General features: G+C 36.6%; 1 protein-coding gene across 10 annotated transcripts in view; it reads left to right on the top strand.

Moving 5' to 3' along the window:
• Positions 1 to 13,876, top strand: part of FAM13B (family with sequence similarity 13 member B) — an 88,812-nt gene that overhangs the window by 25,306 nt on the left and 49,630 nt on the right. For 7 of the 10 annotated variants that reach the window (XM_042935890.1, XM_042935939.1, XM_042935883.1 and 4 more), the window contains exons 5-8: positions 2,498 to 2,675; positions 2,981 to 3,122; positions 8,461 to 8,556; positions 11,397 to 11,557. In XM_042935890.1, coding sequence (XP_042791824.1) covers positions 2,498 to 2,675; positions 2,981 to 3,122; positions 8,461 to 8,556; positions 11,397 to 11,557 — 577 coding nt within the window. The remainder of the gene's footprint in view (positions 1 to 2,497; positions 2,676 to 2,980; positions 3,123 to 8,460; positions 8,557 to 11,396; positions 11,558 to 13,876) is intronic. The other 3 variants (XM_042935958.1, XM_042935949.1, XM_042935930.1) reach the window with 1 other exon arrangement.

Here is a 13,876-nt window from a genome sequence, read left to right as displayed (position 1 = left end):
TGCTGACAGCGGAGAGCCCGAGGTGAGGGGATTGAATCCACTATCCGTGAGATATGACCTGAGCTGCAGTCGGATGCCTAACCAACTGAGCCACCCAGGTGCCCTGAGGAGATTGTTGCTTTTAGGAACATGGAAGGAGCATTGTTGCAGTTACATTTGTGTTTTTAAAAAAGCCATTTTCGTTTTCTGTGGTAGCAAGAAAGACACTGCAGTGTGGCATTTCTGGTGTGGTTAGACTTTTTGTTTAGACCAGAGTTTCAAAACCTTGGTACTGTTGATATTTTAGGCTGGATAATTCTTTATTATAAGGGACCGTCTTGTGAATTTTAGGATGTTTAACAAGATCCCTCGCCTCTACCCACTGTCATCCCTTTCCCCCAGGTCATGACTACAATTCCATTCATTGTCAAATGTTGACAGTCATTGTTTTAGACCATGATTTGTCCAGCTACTTATATGTTACGTTTTGTTAGAAAACAAGGCTTTTAGTTTTGTAAATTTGTTGTAACATTTTCAAGAAATGCTTAGGTGCTTGAAAGAATTGCTAGTTAGGATAAACTTCTTTGATATATCTATTTTTTCTGTATATAATTTAATTCCGAAGTAGGTTCAAGAGGAAAGAAATTCAAGCAGGTGTGTATTTTATAGCTGTATATATTTTGAAATGCTTCTCTGCCTTATTTGAAGACTTTAGAAGAAGCAGCCTGGGGGCACTTGGGTGGCTCAGTCGGTTAAGCATCCGACTTCGGCTCAGGTCATGATCTCACAGTTCGGTTTGTGAGTTTGAGCCCCAAGTGGGGCTCTGCACTAACAAGGAGGAGCCTGCTTGGAATTCTCTCTCCCTCTCATTTTCTCTCCCTCTGGCAGTTGCCCCCTCTCTCTCAAGATAGATAAATAATCATTTAAAAAAATAGAAGAAGCAGCCTGGCAGTTATAAATATTTTTGTATAGTGGAAATGTGTACAATCAAAAGTAGAGCAACATGGACAGTATTTCAAGTAAAAAACAGCATTACCACTCCATCAAAGCCAATGTTTTATCAGTTCAGCTTTTTGCCCCATTATTGTGTATTCATTTAGCTTATCCAACTAATATTTGTTTAATACCTGCTATGTGCTAGGCAGTCTTCCAGACTCTGGGAGTGCATCAGTGAACAAAACTGGATAAAAACCTCTGCCATCACAGAGCTAAACTTATAAAGGACTTAGCAGAGACAGAGGAAAAATAGATGATAAATAAACTAAATATATGCGTGTGTCAGGTGATAAGTGCCGCAAAGCTAGGGAGGGTGTTATGTAGAATTTGTTAGTGTTATTGTTGCAGTCAGTATATTGATAATATTAATTGTTTGCATATATTTTTTGAGTTGATGACCATGATTTTTAAAAATATGCTAAATTGCTGCTAAATGCTTAGGTTGTTAACATTTCCACCAACTGTAGCCATGGTGGTTTAAAAAAACATTCTAGGGACTCTTTCATTCAGTTAAGAAATCAAAGTATTGTACTTGAATGGACAGTTGGTAATATTATCAATATAGAAGAATTGGTATTGGTTGTATTTCAAATTTTAAGTAAAACTTATGTGACTATAACCTTTCCTGATAAGCTTAGGCTTAAGTGTTTTTTGCAGAGTTGGCCAATATCTTGACCATAACCTTTTTACCTATAATTTTTCTGTAAATTAATTTTAAAAATCTGAAGAAAAATATGTAGTGAAACATAATTGGGTTAATTTTCACTATTGAAGCATTAAATTACTTCATTTAGAGGGTATATGTGAGAAATTCTCTCTAAGTGAGACCCTCACCAATCACGGGATGCTATAGGCCTAAGTTTCTATTAGTGAAAATTCAGTGACATGATTAACACAGGGCCTAGCTTCTGTCACTCGAAAATTAACTTCATAAACAGAAAGCAACATCAATTTAGAGAAAAACAGTTGAGAAGTGGAATTCTTCTTTATTTAGTCCTACTGATATTGCTGAAGTTAATTGTTCTTTTCAGGATGTTAGGGGAGGAAGAAAGTTACTTACACCCTGTTCCTTCCTCTTTGCCCATTCATCCAAGTGGAAAAGTGTCACTGATTCTATTTGTTGGTTAAATCTTTGTTCATTCATAGTTGGTGTTGACTAGCATTAGCCAGTGCATTTTGACTTCTTAGAGTTGGCACTGATTTGGAAACACAGGTACTGTCATGCAAAAAACAGTATGATGAGAATTGAAAAAAAATAAATTAGAGAATTTGTGCTGATGAGTAATAGATGAGGAAAACATCCTTCAGCAATTGAAGGGTTGAGTTCCTTCTCTCTAACTCTTCTCTTCCCCTTAATAAGTGAAATGCAAAGCCCTAAGGCATTTGGCTCCTGGTAGAGGAAGTGAAGAGGTTTTGAATTGTTATAGTAAAAAAGGTGATGTGGGTGGAGTAATGTGAACCTGGCAAAATATCTGAGCTTTGTTTTTACTTCATTAAAAAAACCTGTCATTATGTTTTATAGATTATAATAATGAAGATGAATTTGGAAGAAAGTTGAGGTTCCTTTTACAACAGCTTCCACCTGTTAATTACAGTTTGTTAAAGTTTCTGTGTAGATTTTTAGCCAATGTAGCATCACATCATGAAGAAATTTGGTCTGCAAACTCTCTGGCTGCTGTCTTTGGTCCAGATGTCTTCCAGTAAGTTTTTCCCCCAATTTTTGTGTAATCAAAAAATACTGAATTTGTGAAATAGAGTCATTATACTATCCCCCAAGGATCATAGGTTGCTGGGTGAACCATTATTTTTTATAGTAGATCTGATTAATCCTCCCAGCATTTCTGTGAAGAGGGTACAAATTAGGTAGGCTTTACAGATGGGAAAACTGAGGCACAGAATGATGACATAAATTGCTCAGGTTTATAAAGTGACTCATTGGTTGTCTTCTAATTTTACCTGTATTTGATTTAAGGACTCTCAGTTCAATTTGGACTTTTATTCTTAGCATTTACACAGATGTGGAAGATCTGAAAGAGCAAGAAATAGTGAGCAGGATAATGGCTGGACTTCTGGAAAATTACTATGAGTTTTTTGAGAATGAAGAGGAAGATTTCTCATCTAATGATCTGAGTTCAATTACTGAACAGGTGAGAATATTTTAGATACTTGAAGAATTTTTAAAGAATATACTCTTTAGGGCTTGGCACAAACTCAGGTGGAATTTTTAAGTACTAAACAAAGCAGTTGTCTTGGTTATTATATGTAATCATAGGTAACACATCCATGTAATATATGAATGTGATTATTTTTCTTAAGTTCTTGTTTTCAATTTGAGTAATATGGAAAAGGCATTGAAACCAGACTGTGACTATATATTAGGTATTTTTGAGGTTTGTATGTTTTTATTCTAACTTAAGCATTGTTTATTTTGTAAGAATAGGGTGGTTTTTTGCTTTTGCAAAGAAACTTAGCATAGAGGAATGCAGACAAAAGGTGAGAAATAGAAGGTAGAGGGAGAGATTCAATACAAAGTTCACACATACTTTCAAAAATAGAAAGTTTTTCTTAATGGAAGTAGCATCAATAGAACAGTGCAATCATTGTCATTAATGGGAAGCATCAAGAGTAAAAGTTGAGGTTGCAGGTAGTTTTTTAACTCTTGTGACTCTGGAAAATTAACATCCATTTTTCCAACTACATTATATTTTGTTGTTGGTTGAGATTGTACAGGACCTATTTACTGTCTCCTTCCTGAAATGAGAATATTGATGCAGAGTGACTAATTTATTGTAAAACCATATTAATCCAGACTTTTCACGCTTAGAATTTGTGATTTAGGTCTATGTGGAGGTTTTTATTTTGTTTGTAAGTGAAATGATTTGTCAAACTTTTATTAGGTTAAAACCTATGAAGTTACTTATATTGTGGTCATGGGGTGGGGCTGCTACTTTTTTATTTTTATTTATTTATTTATTTTTTTCAACGTTTTTTATTTATTTTTGGGACAGAGAGAGACAGAGCATGAACGGGGGAGGGGCAGAGAGAGAGGGTGACACAGAATCGGAAACAGGCTCCAGGCTTCGAGCCATCAGCCCAGAGCCCGACGCGGGGCTCGAACTCAGGGACCGCGAGATCGTGACCTGGCTGAAGTCGGACGCTTAACCGACTGCGCCACCCAGGCGCCCCGGGCTGCTACTTTTTTAATGAGTAATTCACCTGGTTAAAAAAAAATATTTAGTAAAATTTCTTGGCTTTTACTCATACCCACTCCCCCCTCACTCACGTTGGTTTTTTATGTGTTTTTCCAGAGTTTCTTTATGCAAATGTAAGCAAATATTGCCTCACAGTTTTTTGTTTTTGTTTTTTTAATGTTTACTTATTTTTGAGAGAGACAGAATGCAGTCTGGAGAAGGGCAGAGATAGAGGGAGGCACAGAATCCAAAGTAGGTTCTAGGCCCTGAGCTGTCAGCACAGAGCGTGACACAGGACTTGAACTCCCAGACTGTGAGATGATGATCTGAGCTGAAGTCCGAAGCTTAATAGACTGAGCCACCCAGATGTCCCTCCTCACAGTTTTTTAAGAGGAAGGTAGCATACCACACACAGTTCTGCACCATCATTTTGTGGTGGTTGTTTTTATTTAAAGTTTTTTTTTTTTAATGTTTATTTTTGAGAGGGGGGGAGAGAGAGAGAGAGGGAGGGAGGGAGGGAGAGGGAGGGAGGGAAAGGGAGTGTGAGAGTGTGAGAGTGGGGAAGGAGAGAGAGGGAGACTCAGAATCCGAAGCAGGCTCCAGACTCTGAGCCTTCAGCACAGAGCCCTACATGGGGCTCAAACCCATGGACCATGAGATCATGACTTGAGCCGAAGTCAGACACTTAACTGACTGAGCCACCTGGGCACCCCCTGCTTTTTTTTAATCTGTTAACAGTTTATCTTGGAACTCTTTTCTTATTGGAATATAGAGACAGTACTCTTGTGTTTTTATGTCTGCAAAGTTCCCTATTGTATGGATGCACCATTATAATTTATTTGATGTATAGTACTGATCTCCACTTGAAAAGGTGATAGTACACCCATTTTCTTAGAAGAGTCCTGGTTTATATCTGCTTCTCGTGTAATTATTAGTAGCTCGCCTTTTCACTCTTACATATATCCAGGTTCTGATGATTAATTATATGGTCACTATTTATTGATGCACATTGGGTGGCTTCTTTTAATTTGCTATTAGATTTTGAAATAGCATCTTTTGAAAGGTAGTTTATCATACAGATTTTTATGAATTCTTACTGACCTTGGTTCTGATAATGTGAATTAGGAGTTTTCCCACATAGCCTATCTTTTTTTTTTTTTTTTTTATAAAGAGTTTCATTACTGTTGTGTACTTTTATGAACAAGATTTTTTAATATTTGGAGTTGAGATCTTCCTTATTTTTTAATGTTTTCTTCACATAAGCATTTATACCTTTGATTTTCCTTCCCTCTTTCTATATCCCTTTTCCTTCCTTCCTCTCTCACTCTCTCCTGTTTCTTTTCAAGTATCATGTACTTTAAGGAAACAGTAACAAGCCAAATTACAGTTTGTAATGTGTAAACTGGGGATGAAAACTGCATATGTATACCATTGTGAAGTAAGTCAAGTGGGTAGAATTTGTAGCCAGAATAGTGATCCTTGGAACTTTTGGCATATTTTTTGAACTTCCCAACTATTATATGCTGTTGCTAATTTAAAATTTTGGTTAGAATAAAGAACTGACACATCTCTTCAAAATTATTCTTGGCTTTAAAGAAAATGACAAGAGAAGAGGACAAGGAGAGAGCTATGCCTTAAAACTTTAATGTCTTATTTCATTATTTTTTGATTTTTTAATGTCTATTTATTTTTGAGAGAGAGAGAGTGAGAGAGGGAGGGGCAGAAAGAGAGGGAGACACAGAATCTGAAGCAGGCTCCAGGCTCTGAGCTGTCGGCACAGAGCCTGATGTGGGGCTCGAACTCGTGAACCGTAAGACCATGACCTTAGCTGAAGTTGGACACTTAAATGACTGAGCCACTCAGGTGCCCCAGTTTTGTTTGTTTGTTTGTTTGTTTTTAATTTTAGAGAGAGAGTGCAAGCAGGGGAGAGGAACAGAGAGGGGGAGAGAGAGAGAATCCCACAACCCTGGGATCATGACCTGAGCCAAAATCTAGAGTCAGACACTCAACCGACTTAGCCACCCAGGTGCACCAAATCTGTAATGTCTTTGATGCCTGTAAGAAATCCCATTTTTGGGAATTCTGTGTGCCACTTTTCTTTTCCTTAAATTGTTTTAGTTTAGTGGTGCCTGGCTGGCTCAGTAGGTAGAGTGTATGACTGTTGATTTCAAGGTTGTAAGTTTGAGCCCTATGTTGGGTGTAGAGATTACTTAAAAAAGATAAAATCTTGATTTAATTTTAGTTTTTTTGTTTTTTAGAGTTTATTTTGAGAGAGAGTGTATGTACACATATGCATGCACATGAGAGAGTGGGGAAGAGGCAGAGAAAGAGGGAGAGAGACTCTCCCAAGTAGGCTCCATGCTGTCAGCGCAGAGCCCAATGTGGGGCTCGATTCCATGAACCGGGAGATCATGACCTGAGCTGAGATTGAGAGTTGTATGCTTAACTGACCGAGTTGCCTAGGCACCCCAAAAATGATAAAATCTTTAATAATTTAATTTTAATTAAATAATAATTAAAATAATTAAAATAATTTTAATTTAATAATAAAATCTTTAAAGAAATTTGGGGTACCTGGGTGGTTCAGTGGGTTAAGCTTCCAAGTTCAGCTCAGGTCATGATTTCAAAGTTCGTGGGTTCAAGCCCCATGTCAGGCTCTGTGCCGACAGCACAGAGCTTGGAGCCTGCCTCGGATTCTGTGTCTCTCTCTGCTCTTCGCCTGCTGGCGTTCTGTCTCTCTCTCTCAAAAATAAACATTAAAAAAAATTTAAAAAATTAATAATGTTTTAGTAATTTATTTAGATAAAATTAATGGCTGCTCAAAGTGAAATAATATGAATATGTTTGTGTTACTCATCTTTTACATTTCTTGAGAAGATTTGAATTCTAAGAAACTGATGATGCCAGTTTGTCCTAGTATTTATATCTAGACAGCTCTAAAGTCTTCAGGGTATATCTTGGCTGTTTTATGTCGTGGTGTAATTCTCTGATATTTCTGCTATCCTCTGTCTTCTTTATGTACACTGAGATAACTCTCCATGTAATTCACTTGTATTTAAAAAAAATTTTTTAATGTGTATTAATTTTTGAGAAAGACAGACAGAGTGTGAGCAGGGGAGGGGCAGAGGGAGAGGGAGACACAGAATCTGAAGTAGGGTCCAGGCTTTGAGCTGTGTCAGCAGTCTGATGTGGCGCTTGAACCCATGAACTGTGAGATCATGACCTGCGCTGTAGTTGGATGCTCAACCAGCTGAGCCACCTAGGCACCCAAATGCATATATTTCTTTAAGCACTAGCAGAATTGACTTAAAATATGTTGTGCTTTACATTAGATAGAATGGTAGTTAGTTAACACCAGCACATAATGGTGAATTCTGTAGGTTTGCCCATGGATAGAAAAGAAGATGTTAGCATATTGAATAGAATATGATCAATAATGGATTAGTGCTGTGAGTCCTAAGAGAGAGTGATGTATATTTAATTATTTTGTTTCATATTACTGATTACCAGAATTTGTTTTCTTAACTATTTCTATGATATTTCTATATTATAAACAGGTTACAATAGTAGGACAGATACCTGAAAATTTATTTTCTTTAAAGCAGATTTGGTAACTTCAGTTTGACTTGTGAGGCTGAATTGATAATGTATTGAGTGAAAGTAAAATTTCTTCCAACTTAGCACAATTTGGTTGTGTGTATATTTTTTAAGTTTATTTTTGAGAGAAAGAGACAACGTGAAGGGGGCAGGGGTAGAGAGAGAGGGAGACACAGAATCTGAAGCAGGCTCTAGGCTCTGAGCTATCAGCACAGAACCCAACATGGGGCTCGAACCTGTGAGCTGTGAGATCATGACCTGAACTGAAGTTGGATGCCTGAGTGAGCCACCCAGGCACCCCTATTTTGGTTATATTTTTAAGTTGACCTAACTTAAATGTGCTAATTTCTTATCCCCATATTTAAAGATGTGGGCATACTTGGCCTATCCTTGCAGTGCTTTGATTATTTTTCTTCTGATTTTGATATTTGAAAGAAGCAAAGTTAACTAGTGCTCTTTTCCTTTGGAGTTTCATCCCATTTAATGCAAGTATTTGGCTGTCAGAACCTTTTCAAGATGGTAGATATTTCTATTAATAGTATGAGAGAGATGACTGACATGATGACTAGGGAGTGTTTGAGAAATGACCCAGAGTCGGTGGACAGGTTCTTTGTATGGGATCCCTACGTGAATGCAAATTCAGTAGAGTGGTTTGAAGATGTAGGTGATAATTATGTTTCTTTATACATTTGAGAAGGCAGGTAGCAGCGTTCTCCACAAGCTGGAGTCTGGAGAGCAGGCATTTCACGAGGCCCTAGAGAAGGGAATTACAGCAGTCAAAGAAAGAAGAGATGTAAGTATGGATGAGGGGTTTCCATTAAGTGGAGTAAGTCGTTTTCCATTAAGTGGAGTTGAGGCAGCTGCGTATATAGGACAGGTTCTTAATAACTTAGGAATAGATAGACACATTAATAAGCAGAATGTTGAGGTGACAAGGAGAGGATCAAGAACTTTTGAAGTGTGGGATGACAGGGGACATTTTTAAGTTTTTAATGCTTATTACCCAAACCAAGTTAGTCAGTTATTACTGTAGGAAGTTACATTGGGAGGCCTGGGAGATGGGAGGGGGCAAAAGAAAATCCCATTAGGTTACTGTTCGTGTCATATCTTATTGGATGATTATTGTTGAAACTACTGAACAGTGTCACTTAGTTTACACAAAGCTTATTGAATTGAATATAATATATTCAATATAAATGAGTGGTAAGGTATTTGTAGTTCCCAAGAGCTATTGACTGTAGGCACAAACTTACTTTTAAAAACATATACTGTAACATATTAAAATAGCAATACCTCTGTACCAAAAATTGTGGACTGAATAAATGTTTTCAGTTTAAATAGTCATCTTAAATTTTTTTTTTCCATACTCTACTGTGGTGGCCAAGCCTATATTCATCAACCACAGTAATTCCCATTTAATACTTCTGAAAACAGTATTTTCTTGCTGTTTAATATTTTTTTCTTCAGTTACCAGGAAGATATTAAGTATGCTCTTCAATTTCATTAATGTATTAAATACATACGTGGAAAATGAGGATACTTCTCCATTTGATTCAGTTTAAAAACTCCTCTATCGTGAAATTTTCACCTTTGTGTATAAATCTTACCTCAGTTCATAATCAGTTACTTACTGATTTTTAGTTTTTTTCACCACTCTTCTACTTGATTGGAAATAGATGAGGGCTGGCATTTACAGGCACAACAATTTCAGCAGAATCTGCTGTATATGCTTTATTTATGAAGTCAGTAGTTCACAAATTGCAGTCATTAAGTATTGTTAATAATGAATTTTTAGAGACCTAGCTGACCAGTGACCTTAATACACTAATGTTTGAGAGCTCCTGCTTTAGGTGGTTTGGATGGCACATACGGTCTTTCTTTCTAATAAAAAGTGATATTACATGTAGAAATAAGGCTCTGTGCTCTATAGAAATAACAGTTCCGGTTATAATGATAGCTATTATTTACTGCTTTTTATGTATAGACACTGTAGGAGAGTTTAGCGTATAGTATTTAATCCTTTCAACTAGCCTTATGAGGGAGGTAGTATATATAGCATCTTCATTTTGTTCATAGGCCTAGAGAATTTAGTAAGTTGAGAGATAGTTAAGGGCACAGTAGGGATGTGAACATATATTTTTCTGCCTTCAAAGCTGGCTTTTGAGTACTTATTGTATTATGCTTGAAAGCGGGCAGTCTGCACTGGTTGATTAGGAGTGTTGTAGAATATCACAGGAAAATTGCCTTTCTTCTGGTTAAAGTCTGCTTTCTGAAGATATTTTATCAACTATGTTTGCCTGGGAAGAACACCACTGTTACACGTAGTGGTAAATTTATCCCAGGTGTTTCCAGTGTATTTGGCTGGAATGGATAAAGGTATACTTTTACTGCTCAAGTGTTTTTAATGACTAGTATTAAATTATAAAAGGTGTTAAAGCAGTTTATGGCTAATGTCTTCTTTGAGATAGCTTTAAAATTTATTTCTTATATGGGGAAAAAAAATACTTCTTGAAGTTTGTTTACTTATTTTGGGAGAGAGAGTGGGTGAGGGCGCACGTGAGCTGGGAAGGAGCAGAAAGAGAGGGAGAGGGAGAATCCCAAGCAGGTGTCCCTCATTTAAAAATATTTTGTTGTGGGGGAGCCTGCATGGCTCAGTTGGTTAAAGCTTCTGACTCTTGATTTTGGCTCAGGTCACGATTTCACGATTCGTGGGATCAAGCTCCACATGGGACTCCTTGATCACAGTGCAGAGCCTGCTTGGGATTCCCTCCTTTTCTTGTGCACCCACCCTGCTCTTGCATGCATGCATTCTCTCTCTCTCTCTCTCTCTCTCTCTCTCTCTCTCTCTCCCCCTCCCTCCCTCCCTCCCTCCCTCTCTGTCTCTGTCTCTCTCTCTCAAAATAAATAACTAATTAAATAAATAAATGAACATTTAAAGAAAAGAATATTTTGTTGGTTTTCCTTCTCTAATATTATTCACGGTCTTTTATTAGCGTGACTGTTTACTTATGTAGCCAGTTTGATAATGGAAGACATTTTATAGCCCCTGCCAGAAACAGAATTATAACCTTTGAGTTGTGCTTAATGACCAAATTAGTGAGTTCCCTTTTGTAAGGTCCAATCTCCTCTTGAAAAATTCTATCTGAATCGTTTAGAAGTTAGTTGACAGTTTCTAAAACATATTTAACACCTTAAGGCAAAATTACTCTGCCCTTTTCCAACATTTACTCTGTGTTAACATCACTTGTTAAATGTACCTGGAAATTGGAGAGGTCAGTTAGAAATCTTTGTAACTATTCAGTTTATAAAACTGATTGGTTAGGAAATGAAGCTTTCTTAATGTTAACTAACTACAGTGTGCAGGCTTTCCATGGTGTGTGGTCTTACTCATATTCCTAGTGATATGCTAACGCAATCATTACTTCGTGTTTTAAAATGTTACATTTGGTTTGAAGTTTTCTTCAAATATGGAAAAGGTGGCAATTACTTATTCCTTTGGAAAAATTGGTCCTAGGAAATGAAGTAAAAAATGAGTTGTCTGTGTCTTAAGTTTTCTTAGAGTAGTATATCTTATATAATGTCAGTTAAAAGTTTCATTAAATTTTAATTGTCAATTTTGTCTTGTTAATGTAGGTTAATGAGCTTTCTGAGGAAGAAGAGGAGGATGAAAAGCTGGAACATATAGAAGAACTTCCAGAAGAGGGTGCAGAAAAATCAAGTGATATGGCAGAGGTGGTACAGTTAAGGATGACTGAAAACATCCTGGAACCAAATAGTGTTACAGCATCAACAAGGTATTATTTCAGTTGAAAGAACTTTAGCTTTTAAGAGTTTTATTCTAGGTGTAGATTCACTGAAGCAGTAAATCACACAAATTGTAACAATATGTAAAAGATTGGTTTACGTATGGAAAAGAGCAACAAGAAAATTTTAAGCAAACTTGATAAGGAAATTTCAAGTATTAGCATTTACACTTTTCTTTCGAAATAGAACTTTTACATTTCTTCTTAAAGTTTGTTTTTGTATTAGTGTGTTAGTTGGGTTGGGTAAATTTTCAGAACCTTTGGAAGTGGTTGAATTGACTTGTATTTCCAAGTTCTAGGCTACAAGTAGGCTGTAAAGAGAGAACTCTGTGATGCATTACGATAGTGCTTTCCAGTCTTATTTCAGGTATGAAGTGATACTGTTTACATGGCATACTATGTAAACTTGGTAGATGTGGTAGGATACAGTCACTGTCTTAATGCATAGCTTGGGCCACTGGTCACACTGTTTAGAAAGCTTTAGAGAATTCAAGAACTCTGCAGCTTTAGTTATTGCTCAATTCTGTGCAGTTCTCTGTAAAGTTCCATGGTTTACTAACCCTTACTAACCCCCTTTTCTAATTAGGGGAACAGCAATATATTGAGATCACTAGAATTTGTTGTTGTCTTTTTTTTTTTTTGATCACTAGATATTTTTCATTAAATCTGTGTTCAATAAAATGATAGTTAAAAAGCAGAGGAAATGATTTAAAAGCATTAGAAGGCAAAATGTCATTTAAACTACCTAATACCAAAGGGATAAACTATCCATTGTCATTTAGAAAAATTATAAAGTGATTTAAGATACATACTGTCAAATACAACTCTTAAATTTCTTTGTGAGCTTCTAGGTCCTTGTATATTATGTATAATTTCTTCAAACATGATTGCAATTATGGTATATTAACTTGTTCACTCTTTTGCCCTTGATTTAACATTGTTTGTGCTATTCTATGTTTATAAGCCCTTTTAATTTATTTGGGGTTAGGGCTCTTAACTCTAATTATATTAAGATATTTATAAACAGTATGCCAAACTATTTACCTATATCTCAATTATATATTTACTGTCCTTTTTTCTGGAAATTTTGAATTATTTTAGCTAGATTGTCTGTATTAAATTGCTACTGATCAACTTTTTAGGTTCTTAGGCCCCTTCTTCCTTCTTCTGAACTATTTGCATACATTTATTTGGCTCAACTAGTGAACTTTTCTTTGGCTTTTATAAGTATTTCCAGAGTGCTTAAAATATACAGCCTGATTTATATTGCCATTAGCAGTATTTTCTCCAGGACCTAAAGACAGGAGACAGATGGGAGTTCTTGGGGCACCTGGGTGGCTCAGTCGCTTAAGTGTCCGACTTCAGGTCCTGTCATGATCTTGTGGTTTGTGAGGTCAAGCTCCGCATCGGGCTTTCCGCTCTCACTGTAGAGACTGCTTCAGATCCTCTGTTCCCCCCCGCCCTTCCCCCCCCCAAAATAAATAAACATTAAAAAAAATAAAATAAATGGATGTTCTTTATTTTAAGTTAGAGTTATGCTTTCTAATACAGTGACCACTAGCTACATGTGGCTATTTAAATTTTAAACTTGAACCAGTAAAAATTAAATAAAGTTAAAAAATCACTTTCACAGTTGTATTAGCCAGAGTTCAAGTGCTCGATGGCCATGTGAGTGGCCACTGTATTGGACAGTACAGTTACAGAACATGTCTGTCGTTGCAGAAATTTCTTGGGGATAGCACTGATTTAGTGATGTAAATTTGTTAAGTCTATTTATTTATTTAATTATTAGCAAAGTTAATATTCAAATACATAGCACTACTAGTTTCTTCTTTTTGATCATCTTTCCAGTTTTGTAGACAGTCCTCCTTTCTTCCACCCAGGTAATTTTCAGATAGACTGGTAGGTAGGTGGTCAGGATTCCTTAAAGGCAAGTCACAGAAGTGGACCTTGTTAAAGGAAAGAAAAAAGACAGTTTATTAGCAGAATGCCAGATAGGTCTCAGAGTCAGAAGGAAAAGCAGAGATAACATTTGGAAACCGTGGAGAATTTAGTGGCAGGGTTATGGAAGAATCTCTAGCATGTGGCTATTTGAGAATTTCAGTTGTCTTTCTATCTGTCATTATACTCAAGGTCAAATTCCTCTGGAGTAGCAGGGGAGAGGGTGTGGCCTAAATTGCATCCACTGTCCAATCACCTGGCCAGGGTAGAACTGGTCATTGTAATTTATGTATCTACCAATACCATTGGATAGGAAGAGGAACTAGTTTGCCACAGAAGAATGCGGCTATTTACCAAAAGAAAGGGATA

Source organism: Panthera leo, chromosome A1 (genome assembly GCF_018350215.1).
Source record: "Panthera leo isolate Ple1 chromosome A1, P.leo_Ple1_pat1.1, whole genome shotgun sequence".
Taxonomy (NCBI): Eukaryota; Metazoa; Chordata; class Mammalia; order Carnivora; family Felidae; genus Panthera; species Panthera leo.
The sequence above is the reverse complement of the archived record's forward strand: the minus strand, read 5'-3'. Positions and strand labels throughout refer to the sequence as shown.